The 16,862-nt window shown below is 42.4% G+C and overlaps 1 protein-coding gene across 1 annotated transcript in view; it reads right to left on the bottom strand.

The window, feature by feature from the left end:
- Positions 1 to 7,514: 7,514 nt before the first annotated feature.
- RCL1 (RNA terminal phosphate cyclase like 1) overlaps positions 7,515 to 16,862 on the bottom strand; it is a 28,128-nt gene continuing 18,780 nt past the window's right edge. The window contains exons 8-9 of the mRNA XM_061356400.1: positions 13,791 to 13,894; positions 7,515 to 8,854 (exon numbers count right to left, since the gene is read on the bottom strand). Of these exons, the coding sequence (XP_061212384.1) occupies positions 8,704 to 8,854; positions 13,791 to 13,894 (255 nt within the window). The 3' untranslated portion in view covers positions 7,515 to 8,703. The remainder of the gene's footprint in view (positions 8,855 to 13,790; positions 13,895 to 16,862) is intronic.

The raw sequence follows: 16,862 nt of genomic DNA, 5'->3' as shown, positions 1-16,862 counted from the left end.
GTGTGTAAATGTAACGATGAAATCAGCACTGGGTATGCTTGATTTGGAAAATTCCGCCTAACACCCAACGCTGCAATAAAGCAGTGTCTGCTTCTTAATGCTATATTGGTGTTAAGGATTTTTATTCTCCCGACTTTTGGTGACATGAGCACTGTTGAACCTGGCATTCCCAGTGCCAGAGAAGCCACAAGAATGCCCTGTAGCCCTTGGGCCACCTTTGACACAGCTGGGCCAGGGGGGCAAACCCAGTTCTCTAAGGTCAGCCATTGTGAGTCCATCCTTCCTGGTTTTGAATGTCTTCTCTTCTGCTACCTCTGGCACTGCACAGTTGAGTCAGCCATAGGTGGAAAGCCTAAAGCTATCAGCAAATCCACTTGAGGTATTTGTAGCCAGCAGAAACTGTGAAAATGGGGCAGTTTGTGTAGAAGAGATGCTGCAGTAGGCAACATCAAGAAACAGTCTACTAATCTATGGATGGGCTACTGTTCAGTAAATAGCAGAGGAAGCAGGCTGAAAAGATTTCAACAGAGGTGGCTTTTACTTGGAACTGCCACTTTTCTGTTTTCCCTCAGAAGGGAAACTAACATAATCTGCTACACACACAGCTTGCCAAGTTCAATATTCGGCTAGCAGCTGCAGTAACACCAGGAGTGGCTTGCCATGAGAATGGTGGGTGAGATGCAACTACTGAAATCCTTAGAACTGCATTATTTTGGTTTGTTGTATGAGCTAGTGCTGCAAAAATATTCTGGCAAGGCTTGTGATTATTTTAGTTTTACTCCCTATAAAATGTTAGTGGGCTAAAGAACAATATTTTAAAATATTTTTAAATATAAAGAGATAATTGAAACATTAGCACAGTTACATTTGTTTCTTCCATTGTGTGCTTTCATATCTCTGTGACTTCTTTTCCCCACTTTTTTTTTTTTTAACTTCTATTCCCCACCCTGCTTCTTTGGAAAGCAAAGAGTTAAAAAGTAGTATCTACTCCCCAGAACTCCTTGCCTTAAGCCAACGCTGTCTTTGTGTTGGAAATAGTCATTATAGTAGCAGTGGTAGACACTTTATATAATGAAACAGGGCTTTCTCCGGTGGAAGGTTAATGAGAAAACCCCACAATATTGCTAAGTAAACACAGCACTAGGTCTGCTTCCTTGGCTGGGGGTCCTAAAAGAAAACAGTCCTTCAGCTTCGTAACAGTGGAGCCGAATGTCAGGATTTGCTCTTGTGCAACCCATCGTCCCAGGACTTTGTGAGAATTGCACATTTAGTAGGATGATATGCTATTTGTTTTAATAGAGCCTATATATCTCAGTGCCTGTCAGCAAGAAACTTTGATTTTGAGTGATAGTAAATAGTTTGCTTTCATGCTGCACTTTAAAACTCAGAGGATTCAGCTAGAACATTACTTTTCACCTGCGTGTCGCAAGGCTTTCTGATCCCAAAGTAGAAATGTTTCCTTTGAGGTCTTTCATGTGTTATTTATGGAGAGAAAACATACTGAATCACACAGGGCTGTCTAGCACTGTAAGGACCAGGAGCTGAAAGATGACCAAGTAAAAAAAGCACTTGCTTTCAAACAATTAAATGATAGAACAAATTAAGAAGATTGTATAATAGAAATACCATGTCTCAGTTTTCCTGGTGAAGACTGGAGGTCTTTCTGAAAATTGTTATTTCCCTTGAAGAAAGAGGAATGTACTAATACTCAGGAGATCACACTCTGTAATGAACAATGCCTCTTGGTCCTAAACTCTCTGACTTCAAGATGACAAGCCTTCAAGGAGACCTCTGAGATGGAAGAGAGGAGGACGCTGCTTTGTTTCCACATCAGGGACTGGTAGGGCACATTTAGTTAAAAGAGCTCTCTATTTGCTTTTCCATTTTATAAACCCTGGATGAAAGTCCCTGTGGTGAGGCAGATCAATGACCGCTGGACAAAAGAGAGGGAAGTTGTCTGGGTGAGTGGCCAAGGAGACAGCCTGCAGAAAAGTCTGGGTACATGCCAGGGAACAGAGAAGGGAAGTGATCCCGCAACTAGAACCCCACAGCAGCATGGTGGTGGCTGCTCTTCCAGCTTGTACAATGGAGGAAAGGCTATGGAACCAACAGCAAGAGGGGAGAACAGCAGAGAAAGCAATGTGCCACAAAGGAAATCTTTCTGAAGTAAAAATGGCAGGGTTTAGTTTTTTGCAGGAATCTAATGTAGTCAAAATAACCCAGACAAATCCTATAGTAAAACAAACAAAACAATAACAGAAAAAGAGCATAAATGTAGAGCCACAACATGCCTATAGCCTGCATAAGGTGAGAGAAATGTTTGCACAGACCTGAGAATCTGTGGATCTTCGTATTTTCTAGTCCCGCTCCCCGTGGGATACAAATGAGCCACTTCATTCTTCTGCATCACTGGCACAGAGGTAGTTTTCCAAAGTACAGACTTTGGAACAGAGGATAAAAATCCATAAAGCCCAGAATTTCATTATGTGAATGCAAACAATGCACCTTTTCATATTTATACATCTGTTACTTCACAGAAACATTCAAATAGTTCACCAGTAGCACTATTCTTGCCTGAAGAAGATGTAAGGTAGAGGAAATCAATGGGAGAACTTACTGAAACCTGAAAAGGTATGAAAAGTTTCAGTCAAGTTCTCTCATAAGAGCTCTTTCTTAGAAAACTGGGTGAGTGAAGAATATGCCATGGACATAAGTAAGCATGGTTACATTTTTACTCCATGTTTCAGTGAGGCAAGTGAGGATTTTTATAATTTCCTGTGTTTTCCTTACAAAGTCCCCACAGCTACTCAGCAATTTCTGACCAAATTGCTCTTTTCTTTATAAATCTGTGGGGCTGGGGAGAGAAAAGGGTCGTAGGATTTTGTAATATCCTTCTCCTTGGAAGGAATGAACACTTCTTACTGTAAATTTCAACCCATAAAATTCATCTGCTTACAATGCCTGTTAAACTCTGCAAGCTGAAACAGATGTTCATTCTTTATTTGTACTTCAAAATTGAAAATTAAGAACTATTTAGACAGCTGCTATATTCTTCGTGTGACAAGGCCTGCCCCAGATGGCGTGGCTTTAAATTACCCTGCCCTGCCCCATCACCCTCTTGTTGAGTAAGAAGCTGTTAAGGAGCCTGTACATACCACAATAGCCTGTTCTTCTAAGATGGCTAATTATGTTCTACACACCATGGAAAAGGACGGAGCTTTTCAGATCAGCTCTTCTTCCTTTTGAATCCATATGTCATTACTTAGAAAAGACTAGAACAAGATCTTGATGCTGTTTCAAGGGGACCCTTGCTACTGACATCGATAGTGAAGGATGAGAAACTATTTTTTTATTAACAAACTGACACATTTCAAAAAGCAACAGGAATAACATATGCTAGGTTGTCTTACTTAACTTTGATTTGTTGTGGATATTTTCTTTGAAAGTATATTACATACATTATTTGAGTCACAAAGGCAAGGTGAAAATAGTGGATAATACTCTTGAGACATGAATTATGAAGTAGATTTTTACATTCAGTGCTCAGAAGGTAAAAAACTGTAGATGCATTTATAAATACACATAAACAAATCTCTCAGGAAGCCTTACTGAATCAGGCACCTTCTGAACGCTGACATACAAACAAGCCATGTTTGTTTTGGTTTCCACTCCCCCACACCCCTTTGGTGATGTTAAAACAAATGAAAAACCAAAACTCATGCATGTTGTGACCTACACCCAGCTTAGAGATGCATAGTATTTTACACCTAATCAAAACTACATTTCCAGACACATGGAAGAAAATCATCTGCCCTGACAGTGCTAAGGGATGACCATTTAGAACCAGGGTCTTATCTTGCAGAATGTATCTACATTCATCACTGGCTAAAGAAACCTTTTTCTTACCCATGGAGAGTTTGATTGGAAAAGGTGTAAGTAACTGTCAAGGAGCAGAATGGTTGCAGGTTAGAAGCAAGATAAGGAAAACATTTGTTCTTAAACTGTGACTTTTGATGCAGCCTGCAAACACAAGTGCCCTACAGTGCCTATCATATTTTGTATAATGGGATATGTCACTAGCATGTAGTGACAATCACTTGAATCAAGCCCTTAATCCTACTAGCTCACCCACAGTTAAGCATCAGGTACTTCACACAGATCAGTCTCCCAACAATCTTCACCATGGGCTCACTGTTAAAGGACTACTAGTGTTCATTATATGAACAGCACAGTGTTCTCTGCCAGAGAATTGTGGCCAAACTGATACAGAGTAGAATGGGGTGATGGCAGACAGTCTAGCAAACATACAGCGTGAGGACAATTGTGGACACCTGGGGTGAACCGGGGGGGCCCCCGATGTGCAGAGGGATTGCCACTAGTGGCAGGCTCCTGGCTGCTTCACTTTTGGGGCCTCTCAGTCACCATTCACCCTTAAGTAAGGAGTTGCTTTTGGCCAGTTTTCTTGTGGCTATATCCTGATCAATACCAGTTCATAAATCAATCGTGTAATGGAATTATGTTTGGGTTGGAAGGGACATCAAAGGTCATCTAGTTCCAACCCAGTGCCAGACCAGATTACTCCAAGTCCTGTCCAACCCGGCCTTTGAACACTGCCAGGGATGGGCAGGGATGGGGCAGCCACAGCTTCTCTGGGCAACCTGTGCCAGTGCCTCACTATCCTCACAGGGAAGACTTTTTTTTTTCCCTAATGCCTAATCTAAATGTCCCTTCTTTCAGTTTAAAGCCATTCCCCCTTGTCCTGTCACTACAGGCCCTTGTAAAAAGTCCCTCTCCAGATTCCTTGTAGGCCCCTTTAGGTACTGGAAGGCTGCTTTAAGATCTCCCTGGAGCCTTCTCTTCTCCAGGCTGAACAAGCCCAACTCTCTCAAGCCTGTCTTCACAGGAGAGGTTCTCCAGCCCTTCAGCCATCTTCATGGCCTTCTCTGGACCCACTTGAGCAGGTCCATTAATAATAAACAATGATAAAAATCAATACTATTTCCTCCATGAACCTCCTCATTGCTACATCCACAAATACAGTTGTTTCTATATCCTGCAGTACACAGGGAATATAGGTCTGTATGCTCTTTTTTGTGTGTATACATAATAATCTTACTGGTCCAGAAGAGAGATTAGCACCTGAACCTAACATCTACGGCTGCAAATACACTACAAATCATACTAACAAATCCATCCCATAACAGTGTCACAACTTTATCTAGCACAAGTGCTAGTTGGACATTGTGATGCTGTGATGCAGTGCATGACTTGCTGTCATTACACATGCAGTGCTGTCACCTCAGAGTTCAACCCCCACACCCTCTTCCCTGCAGGACTTTTCTTTTTTTACCCCTCCCACTGACAACAGGCAGCAGGTGTTTTTCAGAGCTTGTCAGTGCTGCTTCTAGATCATACACAAGGAAAACTGTACATATCCCACCAAGAATGATCGAAGACAGAGCTTACCAAGAGCTAGGCAGTAACTGTAAAATATGTCCCTTTCACCTTTTTGCTTTTAGAGTTACCATCACACAGTTGCTTGTCTCACTTGGTATTCCCTAGGATGTAGACTAAATAGAAGTACTTTCATCAGACATACAAAATAGAAGCGGGGAGATGGCCATACAGTGTCAAAAAAAAAAAAAAAGAGAAAGAAATTCATAGGCAAAATTATGCCTCCTGAAAGCTGGTACTTTTCCTCTGGCTGCTGTCTCAGGACTACAATTGAAAAATGAGGAAGTGAATGTAAAATAGCAGAATTATGCCTCAGTGGCTTGAAACAAAATCCATCTGACTCACAGCATCACCCGTGGGTAAGGAAAAGAGAAGAGAGAGTATGCTCTGGCAGTAACATAATCACCATTTTGAAAACATTACCCAAGTCATTCACTTACTGTTTTGGCCTTGGTAACTTACCTCTTGTATGCTTCTCCAGACAGTTATTGCACTGGCTTCTATTCATACACCTTCAGTAAAGTGCACTGGCTTTGACTGAAGCAATAATCTCTACTACTCCAGAACATGTCCTACAGCAAGTTAACATGAATTTTCTGACATAACCACAGAAGGTGCAGTCAAGTTACCATCACAGCTTAGAAACTGAAAAGAGTTTGACAATAGGTATTTCAGAAAGTGGAAGAGGGTGCATGCTAAAGGCACACTTGTCAAATACTTTCCAAATCACCACTGCAGGAGCCTTTCCAGTTAGGCAAGTTTAAAGGAAGAGATTCTCCAATTAGTGAGGTGTTCTGATTAGTTCTCCCCCCACCCCAACCACTTTTCTGTGTGTTCTTCAACCTCTCCCAGTATCTCCTCTGGAATTGTTCCTGTTTCTGCAGACTGGCTGTTCTGAGAAAATGTATTTCTTTCATATATGTATCTTTTTCTCTGTAAAGCAACAACTGAGTTGCAGCAAGCATCCTGCTGTAGAGCTATACAATCTGCAGCAGGGCTATGGGTTAGCAGTACAGCTTTTAACACTGAGGTTTAGTTAAACACAGGTAATTTTATGACCTACTTACTCTGTTGCTAAAGAATCTGCTACCTGGGCAACACACTGCTCTTTCTATGGTGAAACTGGGGCATTTGGAAAAGCTGTCACAGCTTCAAAGCTAAAAGCTTTAAAAGTTTCAAAATAATAAAGCTTTTGATTTTTGAAGTTTTGCCAATCCTTTCAAATTTTTATTTAGTTTACTTGCCAATTTTGGAATCTGACCTATGCCACAATCTTGTATCTTTAATTAGTGTAAATTTAATATCTTTATTCTAGTGGCTGTTAATGTGAGATAGAGCATTTCACCTTTTGGATCAGTGGCTCCTTGTAATTAGGGTAATTTTAATTTGGAGAGTTTGTAAATTTTTTCATTGCAAAGGTGACAGAGGGGAGCAAGGTAAACTGTTCTTGACCACAATACTTTTACCTAATGTAGCTTAAAATTCAAAACAAACAAACAAAAGACCCAAATACTTCTGTTTCACTCTACTGTTCACTCTTATTTCAATCTACTGTTTTATTTACAGTTTCCTTAGCTGCAAATGAAATTTTGGAAAGATAGAAAATTGCAAGGGTCTTACCCTCTTGCTTCCTCCCACCTGGCAACTCCCAAAGCTATTCTTTGTATGTGTCAATTCAAAATAGTCACTTATCTTTTGAAGTTCCATCCTATAGTGCTGGAGAAAAGGTCTTGAGGTTTGCTGGTTGTGGTTTTGTTTTGCTGCTGTTTGTTTTGTTTAAAAGGGAAATAAAACCTTATTTAGGAAAAAAAAAAAAACAACTTTATTTTCCGAAACATTCTTAGATTGCAACAAGAACAAAGTACAGTACAAAAATGACTCACACAGCCTGCAATACTTAATAAAACACTAATCAAATACCTAACTTTTTGTCAAGGTCCTTTTGGGTCCAGTATACATTTTTCATATTACAGAGGTAATCCCCACTTTACAGTGGCATCAGATAAAGTTTGCAACACCATTATAAGACAGTCACCAGTATTTGCTCTATTACATACATATACCAGGTTTTGACATGGCTTTATTTTACCCCAGACACATTGAGTGTAGTTCAAAGTCAAGTACAGATTTCTCTCCTTGTGTCAGGAGTTCAGCATTAAATTCAGCAGGTTTGCCTGGAATCTACCAGAAGTCTTTCTTCGGTAAATACTTATATCCTGGTAGAAACTTTTTGCACCTGTCAATCCAATACCCTGTTTCATAACAGAGCAGCTGCACAAGATGTGATGGCACAACGTGTTTTTCTCCCTCAGAGCCTCCAGCTTCTTTTACTGCCTTTCACAACTAGTTATGAACTGCAGTGTGTGGCATGCCAAACAAACCTAAAAAGAATATACACAGCAAGACAAACATCTTCAAGGTTTCTCCTCTCATGCCTATCTTTGCAGAGGATGCAGTAAAGGCACAACCTGTACCAACTTAGCAAGTCAGTATAGGCTGTGATCTCTTCTGCAGAATTCTAACATGAAGGAAAACTAAAAGACAGGGTTGTTGTTTTTTTTTTTCTTCCCATGAAACTGTAATTTATCACAGAATGGTTTGGGTGTAAAGGACCTTAAAGATTATCTAGCTCCAACCCTACCACCCTGCCACAGATGGGGACATAATTCAGTCAATGAAAGCAGGGGTGAAGTATTTGACAAATTCTATACACATGCAATGTATAAACAAATGTTACTGTCACCCCTTTACTTTTATTTCCATGACAATATCACCTTTACAATTACCTCAAGAATCTATTGTTTCTGTTGTGATCATTTGTTTTGCACTGCAAAGCTTGTTTTGGTCAATCTTAATTTTCCCTCTTCATCTAAACCTTTCAGAAAAAGCTAAGAGCGAAGTCTGTAGATACACAGAACTAGAACACCCCTGCATTAAGACTTGAGGGCACAGGGACGTTACAGGCACTTATGTCCCATTCACTGGAATACAGTGCAAAGAGTCCCAAGCCAGCTGAGACTCTAGCCATCCATTCCATGTAGCACAGAATACTGGCACTGCATACATAAACAGCACAAGTCTAAATAGTCTAAAGTCAGCTTCACTGTTTACATGCAGCAAGCTTGGGTACCTCTGCACTGGAATCACCACTAGTTTCCCTGTGCCAGGATAAGCACAAGGAAAGGCAGGCTTTATCAGATCTTCACAGCATTTTCTGTCACCCCATTTCACCAAGTCTGCAGCTGTTTCTTATCTTATAGTTTTGCTAAGGTTGGAAAATCCAATGCCAACACATGTCATTAAGACTTTCTCCCCACCCATGTACTCTTCCTCAGGGGACTTTGTTTCAATTTTAAACATGATCTGGAAGAAGTTTCTCAAGTGTCGCAGAAATTCAATTCTGAGGGAGAGAAAACAACAGAGTTTAAGAAACAAAACAGAAAACCCATTTGCAATACATACCAACGCTGATGACAGCACTAAGTACAATGAACAAGACAGAAAATGTTGCTTAGTACAGAGAAACAAGCCTACAGGCTCCAAACATTGTTCTCACTTGGGCTACAGAAGTGGCTAGTGACCCCTGCTGAAACCACTGCATTCTGTATGAGCAGAGAGAAGAAAGGCCTGGTGGCATAGCAAGACAAAATGGTGTGGAAGAAAGAAAGGAAAACATGTAGCCAGGCAAGGTCACTTACTAATGATGCTGACTTCCCATCAGGGCCATATGAACCTAATAGCAACCTGTGCAAATCCCCCCTCTACCCCACTCAAAAAACAGAAATCAAAGAGGAATAGCTAAAAGGCTGGCCTTACATGCGTAATTAAAGAAGAGAGACATCAATTCCTAAAGCATGTCCTTCATTTGTATTACTAACATAGCCACATTTTAGTTAAACATTACACTAGAATCACATTCTGACTCAGAATTCTTCCTGTTTTCTCCCCTCGTTTTCAGGAGGAAAAAAAAAAAAGTAATTTTCTTTTCATCACTTTAGAATAAGCAGCACAAAGAGACTAAACAGACACAGCAAGTGCTCCTAAACACACAGACTGGAGGGCGAGTGAGAGGAAAAGCTACTGAAAAGTATATAAAAAAAAGAACAAAAACCAGCCAAGAAAACATTCCTACTGTCTTCCCCAAAACAGGGAACAAGCAATTACACCAAAAGCCTACAGATATAAAATTGGTAATTGCTCATGACAGAAGTCTGGTCTTTTCCAATCATGGACACAAGCATGCCTGCAGTCTTGAACTAAGGTTTAATCTCCTCCAGCAACTGGTATGTGCCCTTCTTAGGTTAAGTTTAACCTTTAAAGAAAGGGAATCCAACCCACACATTTGTTTGGCTGGCAGTCTGTAAAAAGCCTCTGCTCTGCAGGCTGAGAGCATAATCACACATCATTACACCAAAGCAATGAAAAGTGCCCACAAAACGGGAAGCTGGAAGTCAAGGGATAGGACTGTCCCCACTGCAACATCATGAGGCCTCTGAAAGCTTCCTGGCAGCTCCTGTTCACAGAAGCTGTAACCAACAAAGCTGCAGGAACAAGAATTGCCTTATGCACTTCATTTGGGCATGCTGCTGCTCCTGCGCTTGAGTATATGCATGGGGTAAGGAGAGAAACAGCAGGACTCCGCTCCTGTTACCTCCAGGGGCCTGTTCTTAGCAAGACCTGAGTTATCTCTGGGGGCAGCCGGCTGAATACCTCTGCAGGGTGAATGCAGGCACATGGCTACCCACGCTACATACACCTTTCTATCTCTACCATCCCAGGCTGATATCTGGCTTCAGCACAGACACCAACTCTCTCATTTCTCAAATGGATTAACAGTTGAAAGAAAACCAAAGAGCACCTTTTCTTCCATGCCTCCCCAAATGCAAGGTTTATGGTTGCTGCTGTTAATAGGCAAATGGGCATATGCTAGCACAAACTCTTCAGTGAAGCTGACAGGCAATGAGCTCTGTACTAGCCTCCTCCTTAGCTGGGTCCCCTCCCAGAGCTCTGGCAGTGTGACAAGAAAGCAGCCCAGCCCAAAGCAGCAAGAGTGGTCTGCTGAGCTGCAAGGCGGGCACAGAATAAACTGTGTAAATGCCAGAGGCAGTGTAGAGCTGGAGGCTGAGAGACGCTGATCAGCAGCCTCTGCCCCATGTTGGTGGGCTCAGTTCAGTCTATACCTCTCTTTGCACATGCATGGACTACTGTGCTTCTTTACCTCTTCTCCATTTTGAGTAAAAGCAGAGTGAGAAAAAGCAATAGGGCTTTGCCACAGCTCCCTGGTACACAGGAAAGGCTCACAGGGGTGCGAGCAAAGGGAAGGCTGCCTGGGAATGTCAGAGGGAAATCTGGGAGCCCCAAGAGGCCAGCTGTCTTGCAGAACTAGAAGCACAGTGGTAAGAGCCCTGGAAACAGGAGAAAACCAGAGGAAGGCAGGGGTATGTGACAGAGCACAGCAGAATGAAGGTTTGTATTAGCTAGCGGCTGATAAGGGTTCTGTGTGGGAAGGTTTGCACCTCAAACAGGAGTGGAACCTGAACCAAACATGCCTGTATGGACTGGAGAACTGAGGGAGGGGGTGAGAAGTGTGCAGAAGTTTTATTTTGCTGGGAATTTAGAATTGTATGCTTAGGCATGAACACGGCAGAATGCAACACTTCTTTAGACCCATGGAGAGCTACATGAGCCACACTGCAAGTCTTCCTCAGGGCCTGTGCTTTCAAATAAACCCCCACTGTGTTACCAATAACCTGAAAAGGGTAAACTGTTTACCCAAGTGCGGTTATTTCCCAGAAGCCTGCAGGTACATCTTAGCTCTCTGTCAGGGCAGAGCGACCGACTAGCAGATTCGTGCACCAGCGATGACTCCTCGGTTCGACCACCCCAGGAGCAGCGCAGGGCTCAGCTGGCAGCGCCGGCGGCTCCGGCACGGCTCCACAGCGCCCCGCCGGGGCCGAACGCGCCCGAAGGAGGAGTGGGGAGAGCTCGGCCTGACGCGCAGCTGCTGGGTGCGGCCTGCGGTGGGACACGCAGGCAGCCAAGGGGCGCAGCGGGCAAGCCGCGGCCCCGGCCCCGGCCCCGGTCCCGGTCCGGCGGGTGGAACCAAGGGAGGGGAGGACAGAGGAGGAGAGGGGAAGAGGAGGGGGGGGGGGAGGGGAAAGGAGGCGGGGGAGAAAGGGGAGAGGGATTAGGAAGAGAGGAAAGGGGAGGAGGGAGTAAAGGAGAAGGAGGAAAAGAAGGAGGGAGTGGGGGGGGGGAACCGGAGAAGGGAGGTGAGAGAGAAGGAGGGAAAAAGAGGAAGAAGGGAAAGAAGGAGGGAGGAGGAGGGAGGCAGGGGGCAAAGAGAGCAAGGGGGAGAAGCGAGGCCAGGGCAGGGTGGTGGTGGTACCGGCACCCCCGGCATGGATGGTGCCCGGGATGGAGCCAGAAGCAGCACAGGCGTCCTGCCCACGGCAGCCCCCGCCTCAGGTGCTGTGCTCGTTCCCTCCCCTTGAAGCCCCTGAACCCTCATGCAGGCATAGGCCATGGCACTCAGGCTTTCCGGTTGCTCTCAGGGCTCATGTCAGCTCACCTGCACGCAGTCCTGCCAGACTGTGAGGTGGCAATGCTGCCAGCACCCTGCATTTGATTTTTAAGCTCAGCTTGACAGACAGGCACGCACTTCTGTGAAATCTGGCGCATGAGGCAAGAGGTCTAACACACAATAACCCTTCACAGTGGTGGTGGTAAAATACTGAACAGATTGCCCAGAGAGGTTGGAGACATGCAAGGGCAGGCTGGATGGTTCTGGGAAATCTACTCTAGATGAAGCTATTCATCTAGAAGCCAATCTAGGGGCTTACATGGTTTATAAAGAGCTTCAGATTCTGCTGGGTGAAGGTGTTACATGGAGAGATGTCACAGCCCCATGAGAGAAAAAGGACAATGAAATGGAACATGACAGTACTGCAATTTACTTGAAAAGCCTCCATACACAGCGAGTTGCACAGAAGTCACATTTCCTAGACCTTTATGAGCAGCTTTTCACAGGGGTGCTGCAGAATGAGCTGTGTGATCTCTGAACAGATCTTCACAAAACTAGTGAGTCACAGATTCTCACAGAATCACAGATTTTATGATCCCATGTGACACGTGATGCTTCACAATGTTAGCTCCTGACATTCATCCCTGATGCACGCTCCTGCCTTGGAAGAAGTGACAACCAATCCATTTGAAATCAGCCCGCTTACAAAATAAACTAGTGCCCGTGCATGATTTACATAGCATCAAACAAACAAAAAAGGCAGGAAAAAAACCCCACAACAAAAACCCCACACCCAGACGCATGCTTAACTGTGCACTGACACTTCAGACACTGAAATCTACTCTTTGTAAGCCTTTCACATGGATACTTACTTTACAGGGGATTACTTCACCCCAGTGCAATGGGAGGCTTCCCTGTCTTACCCTCAAAATGTGGTGAATGTTGTTTCCAAGGTATCAGGGGTTGAGAATAGCAGTTAGGCAATTTCTAGCTCTCATGTGATGGCACCACCATTCTTCAGTTATCACAGTACTGTACCTTTCACGTATACAGCACCGGTACCATGATAACCGAAAAAGGACAGTTCACAGTCTTATTATTTGATGCCATTGTCAGATAAACAATCCTCCCTCCATCTAATTAAAGGAAAACTGCTCAGTCTCTATGAATAACTGTGATCTATTCACTTGTCAGTCTGACAGAATAAATGATATTTTTAAAACTAGATACCCTTCCCCTAATCTGTGTGCTGCGGCTAGCAATGTAAGAAATTTAGTCTTTTTCTATCCTCTGAACCACTACTGCCTGGAGACAAAGCTTTTAATAAAAATTAAGACTGAAGCACCAGACAGAAGTCCACTGCCTGACAGGGCTAAAGTTTTGGGGTTGCACAAAGCTCTGTGAATTGAACTCTTCAGCCATTTCCTACCACAGCTTCAGTGTTCGGCTAGCCATTTGAAACACGCCGTTTAATGCCACAGCTACACAGAGATCACTAAGAAAATGTGATACTGTATGCTAGGCAGCAAAAAGCCAACTGATACACACGTACAATCTAAGACAAGGAACCAACAAAACCCCCCATTTCTGCAATTCTCAGAACCAGGAATAATACAGAATAGTACAGGAATAATCTTCTGATGTACAGAAATAAATACTAGGTAACTTACACCACCTGTCTCATTTGAAGACGGGTACAAGCTGTTCTACTTGTAGCCACAGTCTAAGTCTTACATATAAAAAAAATACAGCTGTGCAATAAAATCAGTGAATTAAACAAGACTGGGTAATTAAACAGAATAAAACAACTTACGTGTATGGAGACAGAGGTCCTAACAGGACTTTGGAAACATCTCGTTGTCCAAGGGTCATGAGGAGCAGAGCAAGGCTCTGATTTGTTGAATCTACACAGCCTCCCTGCAAACCAGAATGTTTTAATAATTAATCTCTGTACAAACCAGAAATTGGGATGGGAGGAGAGTAATGAAGGAGAAAGATATACTTAAAAGGCTATATTACCGCCCCAAATTTTCAAGGGCCAAAAAGATAAAAATCTAGGTTTTGCAACAATGACAAATTAATTTCACATGTCAGGCTGGGAAAGAAACAGAACTAAACCAGAACCAAATAAAAAGGTCCTATTAAAGCTCTCTCCCATCTCTGCCCGCCTGTTCTCTTCTAACATCATAGAATGTAAGCACTGAAGAATTTCTTTGCAGCAAATGGAAAACAGGTATTAGTTTAGTTATAGCTCATGTGCATGTGGAAGATACCATGAAGTGCAGAACTTTCATACTTACATTCGGACAAACATCAGTGCTTGCAGGTGCAAACCAGCAAATTAAAAGTTGTTTCACACATATCCACCTAAGCCCTTGCTGCTATCTTCCGTGGTTTTACATTTGTAAAACATTTTCCCCATCATATTTAAAATGAGTTGTTCGGGTTTTTTTTATTGCTATGTGAGAGCCATGCATAAAACTGTCTTGTACATATTTGACTGTAGTAAGTCATACATGCATAGTAAATCGTTTTGTATTTGGAAGGTGTTAATTATGATGCATATGTAAATTAGAACTGGAAGGTTTTCTTTGTTTACAAGACTTGAATGTAAATTAAACAGGACACTTCCAGTTAAAACTGCATTAAAGAGAATTTAACAATTATCACTATGCAAACACATTGAAAATAAAGAAAATATCCAACATAACATTATTTTGGATGTCCTCAGACTGAGCCACAGCCACACAAAATCTGCGAAGAGTTCCCCACTGGATCAGGCCTAATGCTAAGCCCTCTGAATAGGCTCTCAGGAGAGAGCCAAACTAGAAATTCATCCTTTTAAGACTGAATTCTCTACTGAGGTAAGGTGGCCGTTTCCTTTGTGGACAAGGAGTAACCTGCCCTAATTTTAAGAAACACCATCTAAAGAGTTGAGAGGGGCAAAATAAGTCTTGGGCTATGCAGCTATGGAAAACATGATCATGTGACACCCACAGCACATTTATTCAGTGAGAGGGCAGACAGGAGGGCCTTTCCAAGGAGAGTTACTGAAAATTTAATTTTTGAGATGGCCTTGCTTCAGGGTGACAAGTCTCAGCTCTGGTCTTCTGAAAAAGAAGCCCTGAAAAACCACCCCATACCAAAATAAACCTACAATTCTCTGTACTTGCTGAAACAAATGATACATCACAATAAGGAAACATCTTCATTACATGCACTATCATGACCCAACACCTAGCAACACACTCTTACAGCAGCCCTTGCCCTTTTAGCTGTGCAAGCCTGCCATACCAAAGTGAAATTCTTGCACTCAATGTAATGTCCTCTATTGGACTGATTCAGGACTGGTGCCTTGTCTTAAATGGACCTGCAGAATTTGTTCGTGCAATCTAGAGCCACAGCTCTCATCAGCTGTATTTGCCAATCCAAAACATGCACAAGAAGCATATGAGAGTTTGGTAAGTATTCCTGGCAAAAAACTTTCTGTATTTTAAGTTTGGTTAATAACTCAAAATGCTTTTTGTAACTCAGATGAAAACTTGATATTTTCTGATCTTGTTTTTGTTTTTCTAAAGTTGAAAACATAGAAAATCTATTTTTATGACCAAATTTCTAGAAAAGGTTCAGACATCATGGAGACAGCCATGTCCTAAACAATATAGCAAAACATGATAAATCCAAGCTACTTACATAAGCTCTCTTGCTGCAGTGAATCAGTCATCCTCACTACTGTTGTGCATCAGGAATGTGCTGTTATGCCCATTCCCACATAGGCAGTTGCCAGACAGGGAAATTAAGTGATCTGCTTGTAATCTAATGATCACAGAACAGTAACTCATGACAAACGAGGGACATGCTGCTCCCAAGGCCGCAAACTTTTTTTCTCTCAACCCACCTGCCACTTATGCAAGAGTGCAAAAATCAAAAACAACCCTCCCAAGAAAAATGGGATGGACAAAGTCAGAGCTAAACTACTGACATTCATTCCAAAATAGCTGGCATTCACTACCAACGTAAGATGTACCTTCTAATTCACATTAATTCACTTCATGGCAGTTTCTCCACAATTGTGTCTGTGGACAAAGCCACATCCAGCTGGATGTGACAGTGAGAGACACAGATCACTTAAAATCCTGTCTACTTTGAAACACTTATTATAGAAATACTGCAGCTGACAAATACCATAACTCTAGGTACTGGACAACAGTGTTTCAATAAGGATTCTTCTGAGCTTGACCCTAGCTTTGATTTAGTTTTGCTTATATTATGGCACACACACATTTTCCGTCCTTTCCTATGCAGTACATACTTGCATGCCTTTTTCTTTTTTCTTTTTTTTTTTTTTTTTAATTCCAGAAGAATGGAGCAGAACCTTATCACCCTGAAGTAAATCCATCTTGAAAATTAAGCCTTTGGTGAAATGCTTCACTCATTTTAGCTCTAGTTCAATAAAACTTGTGCCCCTCCAAGCCCCCGTAATAACATGACCCTTCTTCATTAAACAGCTCAACCTTAAATACTCATTGCACCCTCTCCTATTTTTCATGATCATAAGCAACATAAACATTCAATCCTTTTCCAGTTCTTCCAGGCCTTTCCATTCTACAAATCACCTTCTATATAAAGCTTCCATAACCAGTGCCTTTCAGAGACAAGAGGAAAATACTTACCGGCCTTCTACAATTAAGCTAAAATAAGAACTGCATATGGGTCTGTAAAGGCAATGCTTTTGAGTCAGCCACTCAATGTCCCCTCTTTCAGGGGCATTGTAATTAGCACTGTACTGCTTAGAATTAGTGAACTGACTCTGACATCTTTCCATTAATAAAGGTACATAAAAAACCTCCACTGATTCCAAGAATCAGATCACCTCTTTCACTTC

Source organism: Neopsephotus bourkii, unplaced genomic scaffold (genome assembly GCF_033783945.1).
Source record: "Neopsephotus bourkii isolate Nb327-2 ecotype Australia unplaced genomic scaffold, CSIRO-AGI_Nbou_v1 NB_851, whole genome shotgun sequence".
In the NCBI taxonomy this organism is placed as follows: domain Eukaryota; kingdom Metazoa; phylum Chordata; class Aves; order Psittaciformes; family Psittacidae; genus Neopsephotus; species Neopsephotus bourkii.
This window is presented reverse-complemented; position numbering and strand designations above follow the sequence as displayed.